At 28.6% G+C, this 20,496-nt stretch overlaps 2 protein-coding genes across 2 annotated transcripts; both read right to left on the bottom strand.

Annotated features, from left to right (window-relative positions):
* Positions 1 to 7: 7 nt before the first annotated feature.
* Positions 8 to 2,799, bottom strand: LOC111619262. The gene is made up of 8 exons (XM_023360943.1): positions 2,612 to 2,799; positions 2,474 to 2,544; positions 1,211 to 1,342; positions 1,007 to 1,141; positions 681 to 896; positions 454 to 612; positions 282 to 371; positions 8 to 157 (listed from the first exon to the last, which is right to left on the bottom strand). Exons 1-8 carry the CDS (start codon positions 2,700 to 2,702, stop codon positions 8 to 10), a joined length of 1,044 nt encoding a protein of 347 aa, XP_023216711.1. The 5' UTR covers positions 2,703 to 2,799.
* Positions 2,800 to 7,091: 4,292 nt separating this feature from the next.
* LOC111619295 (alanine--tRNA ligase, cytoplasmic-like) lies at positions 7,092 to 20,210 on the bottom strand. The gene is given in 22 exon segments (XM_023360986.1): positions 7,092 to 7,484; positions 7,559 to 7,672; positions 7,992 to 8,078; positions 8,148 to 8,267; positions 8,341 to 8,460; positions 8,562 to 8,670; positions 8,765 to 8,877; positions 8,942 to 9,082; positions 9,149 to 9,289; positions 9,369 to 9,482; positions 9,567 to 9,736; positions 9,860 to 10,013; positions 10,098 to 10,311; positions 10,492 to 10,511; positions 12,161 to 12,299; positions 12,377 to 12,522; positions 12,596 to 12,740; positions 12,911 to 13,102; positions 13,203 to 13,348; positions 16,765 to 16,953; positions 17,024 to 17,186; positions 20,133 to 20,210. Coding segments are annotated over 21 exon segments (2,913 nt in total). The 5' UTR covers positions 17,171 to 17,186; positions 20,133 to 20,210; the 3' UTR covers positions 7,092 to 7,292.
* Positions 20,211 to 20,496: the final 286 nt, after the last annotated feature.

Below are 20,496 nucleotides of genomic sequence, written 5' to 3'. Positions count from 1 at the left end.
AAATATTTTAATGTATTAGTAAGAAAGGAANTTCCAATTCCAATCCTGTTTCCTGTTTTGCTAATTTATTTGATATTTGGCTTTTTATCTGTTGACACTTCAATCGATCTTTTTTAGGTATGACTACATCTTCCATAAATTTGTGAATATTTTTAAGCTAAAATAATGAAAAACAAAAAAATAGATTTAACACTTTAAACCCATCAAAACCAAACTAATTGAATTTTAAATCTTAAAATTAAGTGTTTTGCTAAAAATCTTAAATTTTAGCGTTCAAGTACCTTCTTGGTATAACAGCTTAACTGTAGATCCATAGATCCTCCACTTTTATAATTTCTCCAAACTGCCTGCAAAATGATGGATGCCATTTCCTACAATTGGGAAATACTCAAGATTTAAGTTGTGTTTCATTTAACCTTATATTTTTTACATTAATTTTTAAAAAATAAATACCTTCTCAGTTTGTTCTAATTCTTTAATCAGCCTTAGTTTCTCGGCAAACCTTTTCACAACATCTTGAATTGATAAAAGATTATCAATCAATTCTGCTGAATACTCCTTATCCGACGATTGTTTCCACCAAATATCGACACTCCCAAGAATTTTTCCTTCCTGAAACAAAACATTTTAATTTAATATAATAAAACGTGTATAATGCATCCAAATTTTATTGAAGTTACCTTTTCTTCTCGTTTTACTTCAACACATTTAACTCTTTCTATAAATCCTTTCATCCTGGACTGTACAACAGCCAGATTATCGTAAAGAAATTGATGTCTATCGCAACTTGTTAAGCCTTCTAAGCAGATATCAATTTCGTCTCCTTGTATTTCGTTTTCGTTGTGGATTTTTATAACAGTCTTCCACCATTTTGCTATTATCATTGTCACTATATACTAAAAATAAACATAATTTTTAATTCTTTTTTTCAAAGATATCTCACAGCAAATTATAATTTATAAAAGGTTATAATCACGTTATATAAAATTATAATAACGTTACTTACCGCTTTCATTTTAAAAAATTCATATAATATAGATGAAGGTATAAAACTATCCTGAATTTTAGTGGGTATTAATATATATTTAGTTTTATCTTCATTAGTACGCCACCAGCTTTGAATCAACAGTGCGGAAATATCCTAAATTACAATTATAATTCGTTTTGTAAGTTTTTATATCAACAGAAAAACGTACTTTACAATAATTACCTGAATTTTTTCTGTAGATAACGATTTAATCGATTTACTAATGCAAACTCGAGATTTTTGCAGCAAAAGAGGATGACGACGTGCACAATATCCTCTTACGTAACATTGTACAGTTACAATGAGTTCGTTCTGCTATATAAAAATTAAATTTTATAAATTATTATTATTTTCTTTTTAAATGCATAACCTAAAGAAAGGAAATAAAAGAAATATATATATGTATATATATAACAAATATAGATCAGATACAGTCTTTGCTTTGGTGACAGTGAATCGATATTTTGTCACTAAAAAGGAAAGTGCATTTATTAGTAATGAAACTACTTTACAATTGTCACGTGGCCAACGACAAATAAGGAACATTAATTTTCCTGATTTGTCATTAATCACATGACACTAATAAGCTATTAATACTATTATTCAAATTTTGATTCTTCATCATCAGTCTTGGTAACTGTAACTTGAGGAAATCTTGAACACGAGAGCGATCTATAAATTTGTTCAAGAATTGTTTCAACAATTACCTCGTTTTTGAAAAGAATCGTAATTTATTCAGTAGTTCAAAAATAACTTGACTGAAATTGAAAACTATAATTGTTTGCTAAAATTTATTCTAAAAACATTTTAATCAGAGGTGAGTAAACTCTTTTAATCAGAAAGTCACAGCGGATCTTATATGGTGGGTCCAGCAACCACCACCCACTCGACCACTGATGGGTATAAGTGGCCGAGTGAATAAAGCCACGAACACTGATCATGGGTTCGCGTTTTGTCAATTGGCTAGCATCATGGAGTTTTCCGTGTTTTCTTCACGTTTATAACACCTAAATAGGGGCACGTTTTCCATGAAAAGTCCTCTCGGGTGGCATCCCCCTCGGTAGATCGTCCACGTGTCGATTTTCCGCATACAAACGAATGACAGATTGAAAATAGCAACAGCCACATGGCATCACAATAAGTGTAATCGAACAATGTAATATAGTTTCCAGATATAGCCTGTATTTGTTCATTATGGTAAATTTGTACTATGTCAATTTGCAAGCGCCTAAAATCGCTTATTATAGTAATGATTTTAATCGCAGTCATTGCTACGAGCGACATATCAAATTGTAAGTTTCTGAAAACCCATATTTAGCATATGAGAATTACATTTGACTTCTATTCTTTTGGCGTTTTTATTCGTACTAGGATGATGAACTCAACACAGAAAATTATACGGATTCAAACAGAGCTTCCATTCCAAAATACACTAAATTAATTTACCTCCTTAAAACTTTCTCGGCGATTTCTAAACCATTTTTGAATAGATTTTGCGGCCAAAGTTGGATTTCTACCTAAAATAATTACTTTTTTATTTTTTTGTAATTACTGTATTTACTTGCGCTCTCATATTTTACTTACGTAAGAGACTTCTAATACTTTGATAGCTGGCAAGGCCAACAACGGTCAAAGTTGCGATAGCGCAACCCAAAGTATGAAACTTGGAATTCATCTTCGGAATAGTTTTGTATTGAACGATCTATAATTTTAATTTTATAATTAATATAAAAATTACCGTAATAATGTTTTATTTCATAATGTTATTATTATAAATAATACAACTGATATTCATTATTATGAAATGTTTTTATGCAAATTCCTATGTTTATATCAATATTTATAAGTTTATTATGGTACTTGTCACTACAGTCAAACCTCTTTTATCCGGATCCCATTCATTCAGATTTCCGGAATATCCGAATTGGTTTGAATAATCGTTTATTTTTAAATCTACATACCTTGTGGAAAAATTTAGTTTTTGCGATGTTTGTAATATCATACCGTCTTAATATGTATTTACCAATGGATAAGACTTAATTTGGATAGAGCTTGATATAACCTATCTTTGTTAATGTGATAACCAACGAGCATTTTCCCTTCCTGACATGGATAAACGAGAAAACACAGCAGAAAATCGTTCTACGAGCTGGTCCATAGATGAAGCACACATTAAGATGTCATCAAAATAAAGAATAACACCTGGAGCATCAGGAATAGTGTCGTCAATAGGGCTTTCAAATACTCAAAGGCTGTGCATATCCCGAACTTCAAACACTTACTTTGAATACACATCGATGTGTTACGATGGTCAGCAGTTCGGCAGAAGTGTTCATCTTCGTTTTCACGGGCTTATCTCCGGGTAACTGGAGGTAAGCCTGAGAAAAGTCGATTTTAGCAAATATGATGAAAGGAGATAAAAGATGTGTGACGAACGGAATTGAGTGTGGGTAATCACGCAATGCGTGATTGATGGTTACTTTATAATCTCCACATAAGTGCATAGTGCTAGAAGGCTTTAGAATAGGAATAACTGGTGCAAACCACACGATGGGCTCAATGACGCCTTCATGCAACAGAGCATCAACAGACTTCATCGATTTTTTGGACGGGGGTTAAAACTGCTTTTATGCGAATCGGGGGAAGCAGTGACATTGAAGGATCTTGGTAAGTGCCAAGGCTATCGTTGAATACTTCAGGTAAATTGCTGATGACCTATTGAATGGGTCTCTGGGTTACTGTGGATCCGATTACAAAGATGCCCATGAATGAAACCAGCTGCGCCTCAAGAGGTTGGTACGACGGCCTTCCGAAACAAGCAATGGCAGGGAATGATGTTTGTCACCATAACGCACATTGATATGGCAACTGCCTATTTCAATTCAAAAATTTTCCCCTGAAAGGAATTAGATAGACTATTCTAACAAGAAATGTATGATGTGCAGGAGTAAGCAACTACTAATTTGATGTAGAGAGCATATATTTTAAATTAAATAAATAATGTAATAGTAAAACATTTTCATGCTTCTTTTGCATATTTTAAACAGTGACACTGAATTAAAACATTGTTCTGAAAATGCATAAACTATGAAATAAATATTAATTACAGATATCAAGTAAACTATCCTTATTCAATTCTATAATATACCCAAATCAAAATTACTTTCACATTATACCATAATACCAATACAAAAATAATACAAAATTCAACTTAACAATATAAAAATAATTACCAAAACATTAAAAAAAGAGCAATGAATAGCCTTCACTAAACACAGCAATTCTCATTATATTACTAAGTTAAGTAGCAAAGAACTTAAACAGTACCCTGGTTGGAGTGCTACAATTGGAATTGGAGTCATATCAGGAATAAAATAGGAAAGAATTGGTAACAGAAAAGACAGTTAGTTGCAAAACACAAAAACATAGTGATGCCATGAAAATTAAATTAATAATAATGAAGAATGAGAGAAACTACCATATTAACAATAACATATNTTCCGAAACAAGCAATGGCAGGGAATGATGTTTGTCACCATAACGCACATTGATATGGCAACTGCCTATTTCAATTCAAAAATTTTCCCCTGAAAGGAATTAGATAGACTATTCTAACAAGAAATGTATGATGTGCAGGAGTAAGCAACTACTAATTTGAGGTAGAGAGCATATATTTTAAATTAAATAAATTAAAAATATTAAAATTGAGGCCGGCCATTGTGTCCATGTCACAATAAATATTTGCTCGTTTGGATTGTCTTCTTACATGTACCGTATAACTAGAGTCTATTGTATTTGAAAAATTTATATTTTTATTAGAGTTCATAATTCTTTGTTTTATCAGTAGTTTCTAATTATGACAAATACGTAAATCAATTAATCAAACGTTTCATTTATTAGTACCTCTTAAGAGTTTTAATTTCGTGTTTTACTTCCGCTATTCTGTTTCCATATACAAAGGAATAATGTTTTCTATTCGTTGATTCCATTTCGTGAAACGTATCCTATGCACTTCCGCACTCAAAACAGTTCCATAAGAGAAATTTTATTGACCACCTATATTTCGAGGCATTCATTATTCGCTCACTCATTGGCCAGCTTGAAGTTAATCACGAAACGACACAATGTTTCAGCACTTATTAAATGCATTCGTGTCTAGTAGGTGAAGCAACAAACATTAAGTGTATAAAATTATGCATAGATATATTTGCATCATACAATAAAATGTAAATGGTCCGATGGCCGAGCGATCAAGATGGCAGCCTAGCACTCTAAGTAACGCGGAATCGAATATGGACGTGGTCGGAAATCTCCAGGAATTTTTCAGGTGATGGTCCGTTCGGATATTTCGGGTCCCACCTCTCACCACCTGGCCGCCCCATTGCGGGTCCAGTCGAACCTATAATGGGCCTACTAAAAGAGGCTCTCTGAGTGCCCATAGAGCGAATAGTTAAAAAAGTAAATAGAATTTATATGTACACAAACAAGAGTATACTGATTACGCATATTTCACAATTTTATGATAGGGTGACTTGTTTTTATAATTAGGGTCATACGCAAACACGTGTCCACCACAATTGCTGTTTTATTTGCACACCAGGTCATTTAACATTTACAGCAGAAATCTGAGGATCTCCGAAATTAAACTGGGAAAAGGACGAATTTATTATATTAGTCATGAATTATAGTGGCAGAGAATAATAAAGATTGTACAAATATAATAAAAAAAGGAATATTTTCTATTTAATAAATATATAAAAAAATAAACTTGTGGCCATAAAATAACCGATCGCTACATAGCATAATTCTCATGTAATTTTGAACATTATTGATGCACATTTATACGTCACGTAATTTATTTGCGAAAATGGAACGCGATTGGTAAAGTTAGAAGAGTCATATATATTGAAAAACTATAAAACGCTATTAATAAACTGTCACTTTCCGTTGAGCGACCAACACCAAAAGTCGATCAAATCGAGATATTGATGAAGAAAAAAAAAAAGTTAAATATTGAATTTTCCATCAATCCGTTCAGTATAACACGTGTGCATACACAAGTGAAAACATATTGGAGGAGTCAATTTTGTTCTGATCTATCGAAATCTGAACATCCAAAATACCTGATTACAATACTGGTATCTTCCTTATGAGTGGCTGTCAGTAAAACTTGAATTATGATCTAGGTACCGTCCACACCTGTTCTTATTAGAACACCCATATAAGTAGCCCGATTAGTAAATACCTGGATTGATGACAGTCTAGGGAAAATTTGGATATTGCTACCAATTAAGCGAGATAACCAATTAGTAATGGATGCCCTGTATGTAAATCCCGTCTCAGTTCGTATTTTCCTGTCTAAATTTAAAAACTTGTCTAGGGAGCCGATCACCCCTAAATCTGGGCACTTTATATAAATTATAAAAACACCGTTAAAATTTTTGTCACTATTAAATCTATAGTAGCATTGACTAAAAAATACTTGTAAACAATATAAAACAGAATTTAATCTACATATTAAAATCTATTAAATGGACATGTTTTGGTAAATACTGTATATATTTTTTTATATTATTCACAATTAATTTTACAGTAGAGCCTCGATTAACCGACCGCCCTAGTCGGCAAATTTCAAATGTCCGCTAGTGATGTGGCGCTACAATATTTGGCTATGTCTTGGCTACTTTAATATTATTTTTACGTGTTTTAGCTGGCAACACTCATTCGACCATGAAAGGGAGCCAGTATTTCAAGGCTTACTTTTCTAATTTTTAACGATACAATAGCGACGATTATTACTTTCAAAAATATTTGTTAGGCTTAACATCGATGAAAATTCAACGCGAAGTAGATTAATAGCGATATACTAATATACTAATTACATGGGATATAATAATATACTACACTAATAATGGATTTTTTCATACTTTTCGGTTATCCGACTTTTCAATTATCCGACCAACCAGAGTCCCCAATTGAGTCGGATAATCGAGTCTCTACTGTATAAAAATTAAGTAGAGATAGTTATATGAATATTTAGATACAGAAGAGTTATAACAAAAACTCATTTTTCAGAAGATTTTTAATCCATAGAAAAGCAATAAGTTATTGGCATAACTTCCTTTAAAAAAAAAAGATTAAATATCAGCGATTTGGTTCCGTGGTGTTTTTTGGAATGACAAGTTCATTATTTTCAGGAAAAAATCTGTGAAAAATTTTAAATCATATCTATACACAATTCTGAAAAATAGAATGTTTTTTTTCCTCAGAGAAGTAATTCATCTTGTCCTAATTTTAACCTAGCAAACTGATTAGCTACGTCCATGGCTTCTAAAAGAGCGGAAGGTTTACAACCTGTGGCCTGGGCAGACTCGTCTTTTCCGCCACCTTTCCCATGAATTATGCCAGTTATTTGCTGTATCCATTCGTTTGCTTTTAAACCTCTCGCCACTGCCTCCTATTAAAAGCAAATTTTATTGATATATCATAAAACTTTAAAATAATTATTTACTTTAAATTGTGTAATCATACCTTAGGTACTGAACTAAGACAAATAATTTTTCCTGTTTCACGATCCACACTGAAAAACATAGCTGAGGTTTCAGGTGATAGAGATTTTACTTGTTTCAAAGCTGCATCTAATGCCTGTAAGTGTGCAAATAAATATATATGTAAATATACAGGGCGAGTCAAAAGTCACTTGCACCCTTTTTATTATTACTGTATTTGTACCCTTGTACTGAAGATATTAATTTTCTTAATGTAGTAACTTCCTATCTTCAGTACATTTGGAATAAAAAGGGTGCAAGGGAGTTTTGATTCAACCTGTATATTTACAGGTTGAATCAAATATTCAACCTGTAAATATACAGGTTGAATATTTGATTCAACCATTCCTANGGATCTTTTATATAATATAAAAATAATTATATATAATTTGCAATATAAACAGTAATTGTTTTACCTTTGCATTGCCAAAAGCTTTTAATTCATGAACCATAAATTTTAGTTTGGAATTACTCTGAATAATATTTTTAGTTTCTTCAACCACCTAAATACAATAATTTTTAAAATAAATGGAATGGGAATAAAGGAAAAAGTTAATATGTCTGAAATTTACTTCTTGTAAAATAGCAGCTTTTTGTGCACGTTCCATGTCATCTAATTGTTTTTTAAGATTTTTCAAATTATTCCTCATTTCTTCTTTCTTCCAGTATGAAATATTTGACTTTGAAATATCCTTTGACAAAAAAGATTATTATTATTATGTAAATTATAAATAAAAAAATAATAATAAATTTAGCAAAATTTACCTCTGTAAGTTCAACAATTTTTTTTACAATTTCTTTTCCAGAAATTTTTCTATTTTTATCATTTACTAATTTTTGTATTTTTTCTACATCTTGCTCATAAATTTCAGCTTTCCTGATAGCCTAAATAATGATTTTAAACATTTAAATTTATGTTTAAAAACTATCAAATTTTTAAATTGATTTATACAAATCTTTCAAATCATAAAATAATTTATTCTTACTTTAGAAGCTTCAGGTCCTGTCAAAGCAACGATTCTTCTAATACCTTTGGCAATTGCTTCTTCACTTGCAATCACAAAATCACCAATATGACCACTTCTTTTTAAATGACTAAAACAATAATAATTTTCTCATTATAAAATGTATTCATCATAAATATCTAAAGTAATGAAAAATCAATATAAATGAATTTTAAAGCTCTTACGTTCCACCACAGAATTCTACAGATGTAGTGGAACCACCAGGACCACAGGGATCAGCTATCAGATCATCTACAGGTATGCCAACAGACACAACTCTCACAGGATCAGGATAAGTCTGATAACGAGAAATTATCAGTTATGATTATTTCTAAAATTTAAATTAATGAATTATTATTTACCTCATTAAAAACTGCTCTTAATCCTTGAATGGCTTTAGCAAGAGGTAAAGGACACTCTTTAGCATAAACTTCTTGATTCTTATTAATTACTTCATTTGCAACCATTTCTGTTTCTTGAATTTGATTAACTGTCATAGCACCCTAACATGTATATTTTTATATTTAGTTTATTTTTGACATTATAAGTTTATAAAGATTTCTACATACCTTATTTGTAAAATCAAACCGCAATCTGTCAGGAGCAACAAGAGACCCTCTCTGATCTGCATCAGATGACAAAACCTTACGAAGAGCAAAATTAAGAATGTGGGTACCTGTATGATTATTCATAACCAATTTTCTCCTTTCCTAAATGATAAATAAAATTGTTTTATATAATAAATTACTAAACAAAAATTAATTTTAAATTAAAAACTAAATTAGTCACCTCATCAATAAATAATTTTACTTGATTACCAACTGCTAATTTTCCACCAATGTTGCCTATATGAACAACATAACCTCCCTGTATATGAACTTCCTTTACATTAAACTCAACATCCTAAAAATATAATAATCAATTTATGATATACCAGTTGATACAAATTGTAATGGACTCAAACTTTATTTAAAAATTATTACTTACTTCATCAGATTCCTTTACCATGAATCCAATGTCATAAATTTGTCCACCTGCTTCTCCATAGAAGCAAGTTCTATTTAAGATTACACCACATTCATCACCATTATTTACTTCATCCACAAACATTTTGTTTTTCCTTAAAGCAACAACTTCACCAGTACAACCCTCAAATTCTAAAATTCATCAGTTATAAACAGAAAATTAGTGTTTTTGATACAGAATTAAATGGACATCTTGTATATTTCTTAATATATACAAGATAATTCATAAAAATTACTTTTAGGAAAAAATTATACCATATTTTGAATTTTTGTCATCATACAATGCAACATAGCTATATTTAGGTAAATCATAAGTGGGAGAAATTCCTTTCTGTTGTAATTCAGATATAGCATGGACATCTAATTTTATGTTGTCTTCTTGTCCCTCTACTTTACCTTGAGATGCTAACTATTTAATTAATTCATTTATTTTATAATGCACAATATATTCACAAATTATAAATTAAATTATCACAAAGTTTATATACTATACCTGTGCCTGTTTCTTAGCAACTTCATAGCCTGTCATATCAATTGTAAGACCTTTCTCTTCAATCATTAATTGTGTAAGATCAATCGGAAATCCATAAGTATCATAAAGCCTCCAAGCAATATCACCTTAAATATATATATTAATAATGATGNATTTGATTAATAAACATATTAAATTATTGAATTACAGGTATCTCTCATACAATATGATTTTACTCTAATATGGTTTGAGAACTGAAGACATCCCATACAAAATGTCACAATTTTTAACTGCAAACAGTCATTTGATATTTTTTTTTTATTCAAGTAAGCATGCATGTTGTCTCATACTATATTTGCCCATGGATTTTAGAATACTGAAATTTTTTATGTTGTTTTGTACCTATTGACTGTACACTTTTTCTTCTTCCTTCTCCTAATTTCCAATTCCAGCTTTCCTATAAACCTGTTGTTGCTGTCATTGGTGATAGTGCTCTAAATGAACCCAAAAGACTGTTGATGTGTTTTGTTTTTCAGATTAAATTAAAAAGTTACTACATAAAAAGATTAAATTTTTAAAGATTTCTTAGGCAAATGCAAACAAATAAAAATATTAGATTTTATGAAAAAGTAGAGAAAAATCAAGATATTGCTAATACTTCAGATTAATGTCAACAAGAAAGCTCATAAGATGATATATATAAGCAAAAAAAAAAGGTCCTCATTTAATGATGTTTAGCAATGAAGAAAAAAATTAATGTTAATGTACAATACTTTTGATAGTAATTGCTAGTTAATTATTGATTGCTTTAATAAACATATTTCTCTTAATTATGAAAAAGAATAGTATACTTTTGCTAACTTTTGAAACCTATATTTTGTACTAATCCTTTGTTTTGTAGCACAAATTCACATAAGCACTTTTTCAAACCTAACTACCTGTTATATGTGGGATATCTGTATATAAATAACAACCACCCAATACATCAAAATTTCCAAACAGTCTGCTGTATTTTTATCAGGCTAATTTAGCCTTAACAAATATCTGCTTGTTTTTACCAAACTATCATAGTTTTTATATTGTTTCTGGGATTATTACTCAGTACAATGTATTACTATTCAAATCATTACTTGATTGAAATTATTGTATAGAATTCACAGAACTTACTTTACTTGTAAAACTCAACAAATTTTGAGAAACATGAGAAACACTGATATAAAATATAACAAAATATAACAAAAATGTATCAATCACTTCATCCCTACAAAATCAACAATTTTTACAAAAATGAACGATGATTTTAAAACTTAGTTTCACTTTCTAAATAAGAAATCTTTCAAGCTATAAATTGGTTAATGTATAAAACTGTGATATTCAAAACTAATTGATTATTTAGGAATCTTTACAACTTTTAAAATTAATGTATTGTTTATAATAGACCATAATATAAAAAATATAAGAGTAGCAGACACAAGGTATTTAGTATACCAGTATTGAACAAAAGACCTGTTGAAAAACATAAAAACAATAAAATTTGAATAATTTTAAAATAATTACTATTGAGTATTATTTAAATGTATTTAATTTTAAAATCTGCCTTAAAATATTTTATAGAAATGCAGTTTTTTTTATATTGAAAAAAAATGTGTTTGTTTATGATAAAAAATGAAAATTTAATTAAATGTGAACTTATGTTTGATAGTATCAGTAACGGCATTCTGAAATTAAGTTAAATTAGAAATAACTTTTGACTTAGTAAATCAAATTAATTGATCACAGAAGAGAAAAACTTTAATAATCAAGATAAATATTAGCGATTAAGTCTTGCTGACATCAATAATGATGCAGAATATTTAAAATATTGCATGACACTCTTGGATTTGTGGTGTTATAACTTATCATTTATGATATATAAATATTTCTTAAAATTAATCAAGTTAAATGTTTAAAATTTAAATGCTTTATTAATAAGTATGTGTGCAACTTATTTAGGAAATTTCTAAGCTTTCTATTTGTAAGAAAATATTTATGAATGAAAGGACAGACTATCATTTACAATTAAATAAAAACAAATTGTATAATACATTTAACAATCAATAAAAATAAAAATTTACCAATAATTCAACTACAACTGGTACTAAACTTGCAAATGTTCCTGGTTTGCCATTCAACTTCTCTGTTGCATATCTTACAGCTCTTCGTAAAATTCTTCTTAAAACATACCTATTAAAACAAAGCCAAATAATTTATACTTTTAGCTAAAATTTAATCATTATTTAAAGAATTAATAAATATTATACCCTCTTCCAGTATTATCAGGACGTCCACCATCAGCTAAAGCAATTGTTAATGTCCTTGCATGATCAGCTAAAACCCTATAAGCCATATCAATTCCATCAGTATCATCCTTTCCAACTCGTCCCTCATATGGTCTTACATTAGTTGCCTATTATCATTTTAAAATTAAAAATCCTGCATAATCTTCATTAAATTATTTATCAATTCTAAATAATATTTACCTTTTGAATAGCATCAAACAATGGCAAAAACAAATCAGTATCATAATTAGATGGTTTTTCTTGTATAACAGATACTAATCTTTCTAAACCCATACCAGTATCAACATGCTTTTTAGGCAATAATTTTAATGAGCCATCACTTTCTCTGAAAATAGCATATTTATGTGCAATTAAAGTTTGAATATTTTAGTTGTCATTAGTTTAAAAAGTTAAATTAACTTTTAATATAATAATTTTAATTTCTGATATAACTACTGTAAAATCATATTATAATTTTTTGCATTATAAATAATTATTTATGCTATTAATACTTACCTATTAAACTGAATAAACACTAAATTCCAAATTTCTAAAACATCTGGTACATCAGCATTTACTAAATGTTTAGCATCACGCCCACCAATACGATCAAAATGAATTTCTGAACAAGGACCACAGGGGCCTGTTTCCCCCATTTCCCAGAAGTTATCTTTCATTCCAAATGGCAAAATACGATCTTCTGGAACACTGGAATATCATAGCATATGTAATAATATGAAAATGACTAGTTTTGAGAACAGAATTCTAAGATAACAATAATAAAGCAATAATGAAAAATACACCTTACCCAACTTCTTTCCATATGTCACGACATTCCAAGTCAGGCTCCAATCCCAGATCTGCACATCCACCAAAATATGTCACATAAAGGCGATTGCTATCCAGACCATATACTTCAGTTAACAACTCCCAAGACCAATGACATATCTCTCTCTTTTGTTACAAAATTAAATAAAATAATTCATCAATAACCAACTTTTAAGCAATATATAATAAATAATTTAGAATTTAAAATTATATTATATTAATTTGATTAATAAACATATTAAATTATTGAATTACAGGTATCTCTCATACAATATGATTTTACTCTAATATGGTTTGAGAACTGAAGACATCCCATACAAAATGTCACAATTTTTAACTGCAAACAGTCATTTGATATTTTTTTTTTATTCAAGTAAGCATGCATGTTGTCTCATACTATATTTGCCCATGGATTTTAGAATACTGAAATTTTTTATGTTGTTTTGTACCTATTGACTGTACACTTTTTCTTCTTCCTTCTCCTAATTTCCAATTCCAGCTTTCCTATAAACCTGTTGTTGCTGTCATTGGTGATAGTGCTCTAAATGAACCCAAAAGACTGTTGATGTGTTTTGTTTTTCAGATTAAATTAAAAAGTTACTACATAAAAAGATTAAATTTTTAAAGATTTCTTAGGCAAATGCAAACAAATAAAAATATTAGATTTTATGAAAAAGTAGAGAAAAATCAAGATATTGCTAATACTTCAGATTAATGTCAACAAGAAAGCTCATAAGATGATATATATAAGCAAAAAAAAAAGGTCCTCATTTAATGATGTTTAGCAATGAAGAAAAAAATTAATGTTAATGTACAATACTTTTGATAGTAATTGCTAGTTAATTATTGATTGCTTTAATAAACATATTTCTCTTAATTATGAAAAAGAATAGTATACTTTTGCTAACTTTTGAAACCTATATTTTGTACTAATCCTTTGTTTTGTAGCACAAATTCACATAAGCACTTTTTCAAACCTAACTACCTGTTATATGTGGGATATCTGTATATAAATAACAACCACCCAATACATCAAAATTTCCAAACAGTCTGCTGTATTTTTATCAGGCTAATTTAGCCTTAACAAATATCTGCTTGTTTTTACCAAACTATCATAGTTTTTATATTGTTTCTGGGATTATTACTCAGTACAATGTATTACTATTCAAATCATTACTTGATTGAAATTATTGTATAGAATTCACAGAACTTACTTTACTTGTAAAACTCAACAAATTTTGAGAAACATGAGAAACACTGATACAAANTATAAATATATATTAAATATAATTACTTACTATTTTTGCATTTTTTACTGCATTTAGTGTTTTCTTGAGAATGTGGATCATCTATAAGAAAATATATTTAAATGTTAAGGTATAAAATAATTACTTTTTAAACTGAGAACTAAGAAGTCAAATAGATTACAATTTATATGAAATATATAACTTACTTGCAAAGACAGTTCCCATAAAAAAGAGAAATATGAATAATAGTTTTAAGTCCATGATAATGTATGATATAATTGCAGAGAACTGTTCTAAATTTCCTCTGTCTACAATCTGAATAAGCATTTCGAACATCGATATTTTTATAAAGATTTTTGTATGATATAATTGCAGAGAACTGTTCTAAATTTCCTCTGTCTACAATCTGAATAAGCATTTCGAACATCAATAATTTTATAAAGATTTTTATCTCAATGTGACTATATCTATTCATAGTTAATATTACTCAGCCAACTCCACCCATAAACCAGTTTTCATATTGTCATTGACCAGTCTACATTTATTGTTTACTACTGGATTTTTGAATAGCTGTTTATCTCTACTAACTTTTTAAACAGATATTTAAAAACAAAACAATATAACTAAAAAATCTGGCAAGGGTTCTTGCTTGACTTTCCTGGCACACAAACAGCAGGAAGTTCAATTATTTTAAATTATATAAGGGATATAAAATTTCAGTAATAACAAAAACTTAAAAGAAATAAATCTGTTGAATTATGAAAAAATTTCCATTTAAAAAAAAAATATTTAAGTTTAAAAACATTAAGACTAGCTCAAAGTTAAAAAATTGTATGTGGCACCATCTGCTATGAGATGTTATTAAAAAATAACTTTTACATTAATTAATTATTAAGATTTCAACTTTAAGTTAAAGTTGAATTTTTAAAAATATTGTAAATTCCAATATTGAATAAAATTTCATTAAGTCTGATATCATATGAGATAAGATAAATGACCCATCTATCTCCTCACCCTCTTGAGTTACACACTCCAAAATTTAATATCATCAATGCCCCTTATATACAATTTACCATACCAAATTTTGTTTCTTAATCTTGATCCATTCCATTCTGAAATATTAAATGAAACAAATGCCAACACACACACACATCCCAGGAATTTCCCCCTTTTTTAACTTTCTGGGTTCAGAGTCCAAAAATGCCAAGATTTGCAAAAATCCCAGAGTGTCAAATATGACACAATTACAATACTTTCCTGTGTTATGTGCCAGTACATAAGAGCAAAGAAAGTAAAATATAAATTTGAAAAATTTCATACAAGTCAAAAATTATGTAATGCATGTTTTTTACTGTCTCCCAAATACAATCAAAAAAATTTGCAATCTGATTCTAAATCAAATCATGTATGAAAACATATTTATGAGTTATAGGAACAAAAACAGAGTTTATTGAGTTAGGATTAAATAAAATCTGATGAAAACAATTGTCAATAATTATAAACCGATAATTATAGACATTCATATACTGTATTTATTATATAGACTGCATAATAATAGATAAATATTTTGCTATTATATGTAAATAGTCTCATCAAATAAACCAAGCATAAACTAAGAAGTCTTAAGTGAATGTCTTAATATCATTATTTTTGTTAGATTTTTGTGTTAATCTATGTAGCATGTCACTAGCTACTAACTGCAATAATATAATTTAAATGTAAAACGTTTTTCAGTACATGAAAAAATTAATTTACATTTTTAACTACTGTACTATTGTTCCAGGAACTGTTTTTGTATAAACTGAAATATTTTCAAGATATTCTGTTCAAACAAATCAAATATTAAGATATACAGGTAAAAAACAACTTACGTACAAATTATAGAGCTCTAAATTAACAGTTATTAAAAAAAATTAAACAATATTAAAACAAAATATCACTATTTAATATATTAATTATAGAAAGAAATTGTTAAGTTAGTTTTAATGTTTAAGAATTTAAGAATTGTTCAAAATACATGCATTTCTATTTTATGAATATTCATTTTTCTGTTAATAAAATACAAATAAGGCATATTCATATTCATAATTCATATTAAACATGTTTTGTAGCTGTATTACAAATAGCCATAAAACATGCTTAATATGAGTTTGATTCTCAAAGAATTTAAACAAATCTCTGTTTAAATTCTAAGTCTAATATTATAATTTGTTAAGTTGTTAAAATTATAAGTCTAATCTTCATTTCTATAATCAGCTGTATAATACAAAAATAATTTTATAGCAAGAATCTTACCTTAAAAAAATCTCCAAAAGACCAATTTCCTAACATTTCAAAAAAGGTATGATGATAAACATCTTTGCCTACATCATCTAAATCATTGTGCTTCCCACCAGCACGAATGCATTTCTGCGTATTAACAGTTCTAACATACTTTGCAGCATCACTATTAGGATCTACTGTTCCCAAAAATATTGGTTTAAACTGAAATAAGTAAATTTGTATTTTAATATGAATAAAATAAAAGTTTTTATATGAGAAATAAATATCTAACCTGGTTCATTCCAGCATTAGTAAACAACAAAGTTGGATCCTCATGAGGAATAACTGATGAAGAATGCACATATTGATGGTCATATCTTTCAATAAAAAAATTCATAAACTTTTGTCGAATTTCTTTCGCAGACAGTTTAGTTTCCATGTTTTCTTTATCTTCACTACAAAAAATTATCACATTATCCCAGTTAGCATATTGTAATTAACATTGTATAAAAATAAAAAATTTTCCAATATTAGGATTTATTTAATGTACACATGTTCAATGTAAAAAATTTCTGTTGAACCAAACACATTAAATTTTCTATATAATATATAAATCCAGTCTATTTATAATCTGATGTTAAAAATTGGAGGTATGCAGGAACAAATATAAAAAACTTTGCTTTTAAGACAGGCTGTTTAAAAAGGTACATTAATTGCCCTCAAATAGTTTTAGATGATATGCATACACAAGTAGTTATGTGCCGGATTGATAAAAATGTATATCCACGGATACAGACACAGATACGGATCATTAGTGTCTAGATCCGCGGATACAGATATGGATCTCAACTTTCATACTCAGTCGGCACCGGTGCTTGTGACCTTGGACCAATAGTTGACGCTTTGCGTTAGTAACACAACACGTTTTGACTTGCACTGCACGTTTTTGTTTATAGTTTAGTGTGACATGGGATAGCATACATACATTTTAAAAATACATACATTTGTGTTTTTGGAGAGTGTTGAGTTAAATTAAAATAAAAACATGTCGACAAAAAAGTTTAGTAGTGTAATATGGAAATATTTTACGATAGTAAATGAATTTTGCATGATAAAATTTTTGCAATATGAATGTGCCAAATATGTGATTTTAAGAAATAAAAAGTGATTTGAATTGAAGTTATTAGTATTTTATTGCTTCCTATCTTTAAAATTTCATATAAATAATGAAATTCATTAAGATAAAAAATCCGTTAAAGATCCGCTAAAAAGTAATGGATACGGATCTTTTTTCCCTCAGATATCCGCAGATATGGATATAGATAGATATCCAGCACATCACTATACACAAGTAAAGCATTATGCTTTTTGAGCTTTTCAATTAGTTTACAAAAATAATGTTTTTTTTTCCTAGAAATCATTAATTTGTACTTTTTACAGAATTTAAAATTTTATTAAAAATTATTTTTAAAATATTAGTATCATTCATGATTTTAAAAATTATATATACTGTAGTTCTTCAATTAAATTCCACACAGGCTATTTTTAAAATGTATGTATCCTCATGGTTTACTACATTGCAACAAGAGATGAGTGAGTAAATTGAAATACTCTAATTACTTGTACATTTTCTGGGCTGTCAAAACCATTTATTAACTGTATTTAAGTGTTAACATTAAAAAATAATTATGTTTTCAAGTTAACCTGATTCAGCATCATCTAATTTGGTTATTATGTTATCATTCATGTCTGCTTTGATGTTGTAGGAATCAAGATCTTGACTACCCTCTTCTAGTTCAAACTCATCCAAAGAGATGGTGAGATTGAACCAGTTTTTTTAATTATCCTTTGACTGATAAGCTCTCAACTTATCATAACTTTCTGATATTCAATTTATAATTTTATTTAAAAAAAAATATTTCTGTGAATGTTGGAACAGGAAGTGCCATCTGACTAGACATTTGAAAAAGTAGTTTTAGTTTAACTCCTTACCTGCACTCTAAACTACATTACACAGAGCAGTGCTTAAATGTGTTTCCCATACTTTTCAACCCCAGGTTTATTTGAGACCAGAGTTTATTCTTAACAGCACCTTTATTCCCCAAGGTTTATTTGACTCCCAGGGTTTAATCAAGTATACATGGTACATGACATGTAGTTTTTAAAACAAAAGTTTTTATTCAAAAAGATCTGTTTAAATACTACTTCAATGATATATTACATTGATTGAAAATGGTAAGATAAGCAAATGAGAAAAATGTGCACTTAATAATTTATTATTCAATAATTCAGTTCCATTCTCCATGTTAAATTTCATTTTATAAGCATATGAATATTTATATTGTCACAAATAAACAAATACAAAACAAACAATAATACATCACTTGATATATACACAAATGAAATAATCTAAATCATAAATAAAGTACATTTGACACAATGGACTAATATAGTCTTTACATTTTGTGGCCCACCCAAGTGGTTCCATTCCTTGAACACTGGGAGTTCAGACGTGGGTTCACGCCTCGCAGGACGGGCTACCAACATGGAATTTTCCAGATTTTCTCCACGTCTGTACACCTGAATAGGGGCCAGTTACCTTTAAAAAGACCCCCCAGAAGGCATCCCCCTAGGCAGATCGTCCAAGTGTTGCACTGCCATAATTTAATAAAACAAACAAACTTTGCATTTTGTCAGTAGCACATTATAGCTTCGGGATCACCCAGGCAAATCTGAATTAGGGGGCCCACATACAGTGTTGACTTCAGATAACTTTCTTCAGGGAAACTTTTAAGGAAAATATTTTCTTATAAAAAATTGATTTGCTGCCCCAGGCAATTGCCCTTTTTGCCTGTCAGATAACACACCACTGCATTTTGACCTATTATTAATGTGTAAAACAGCAAACTATATATTAAATCATAAATAAAAATGTAAATTAATGAAATAAATAATGAAATGCCGATTCAGCACGGATAATATTCAAAAATCACAATCATCAAGTATCATTCGATTGATATAATTGACCATTTGAAATTTATTAAATGATCATTTATACTATAAATAATCATTTAATAAGAATCTGACTAAAGCTCATTCTATTTTGAAATTCAGAAAAACATTACATCATCCACTCATAATTCAAAAATTTAATTACAAAATAACCAATTATAACAATCAAATAAAATTTCAACATCAGACAGAAGCAGACATTGGATAATCACAGACAACGTGTGAATGAGGATTTAAAGATTGCATGCGGCAATCCATCTGCAATATGGATCAAAACTCTGTACACATGATTAAATATTCTGTAATAATTTCACACAAATACAAGGATCACGTCATTATATTAATCAATAACTTGTTATTAACATCGATTTCATTTTTAAAATAAGTACCTTTAAACAATTCAAAATCCTTTCCAGCCGCAAAATACCAAAATGCTCTTTTTTTCTCTCACTTCGTACATCTGCCATCTGGCGATAAAAATTATTTAAATTAAACTATTTCTTGTATTTTTGTTTATTTCAACTAATATAAAGCATTAAATATCTAATATAATATAAAATAAATATTTACTTATATAATTATAAATATCTCGACATATTTTAAAATTTTAATAATATTTATTTTAATAATAAAAAAAAGTACAAAAGAATTTTAAAATTAATTGATATTAATTTATAATAACAAACCATTAAGATTTATTTATAACTTTAAAAGTTAAATTGTTATAAAATTAAATTATGTAAATATTTTTAT

This window comes from Centruroides sculpturatus, unplaced genomic scaffold, assembly GCF_000671375.1.
Source record: "Centruroides sculpturatus isolate CEXI.00-Female unplaced genomic scaffold, Cexi_2.0 scaffold46, whole genome shotgun sequence".
Taxonomy (NCBI): Eukaryota; Metazoa; Arthropoda; class Arachnida; order Scorpiones; family Buthidae; genus Centruroides; species Centruroides sculpturatus.
The sequence above is the reverse complement of the archived record's forward strand: the minus strand, read 5'-3'. Positions and strand labels throughout refer to the sequence as shown.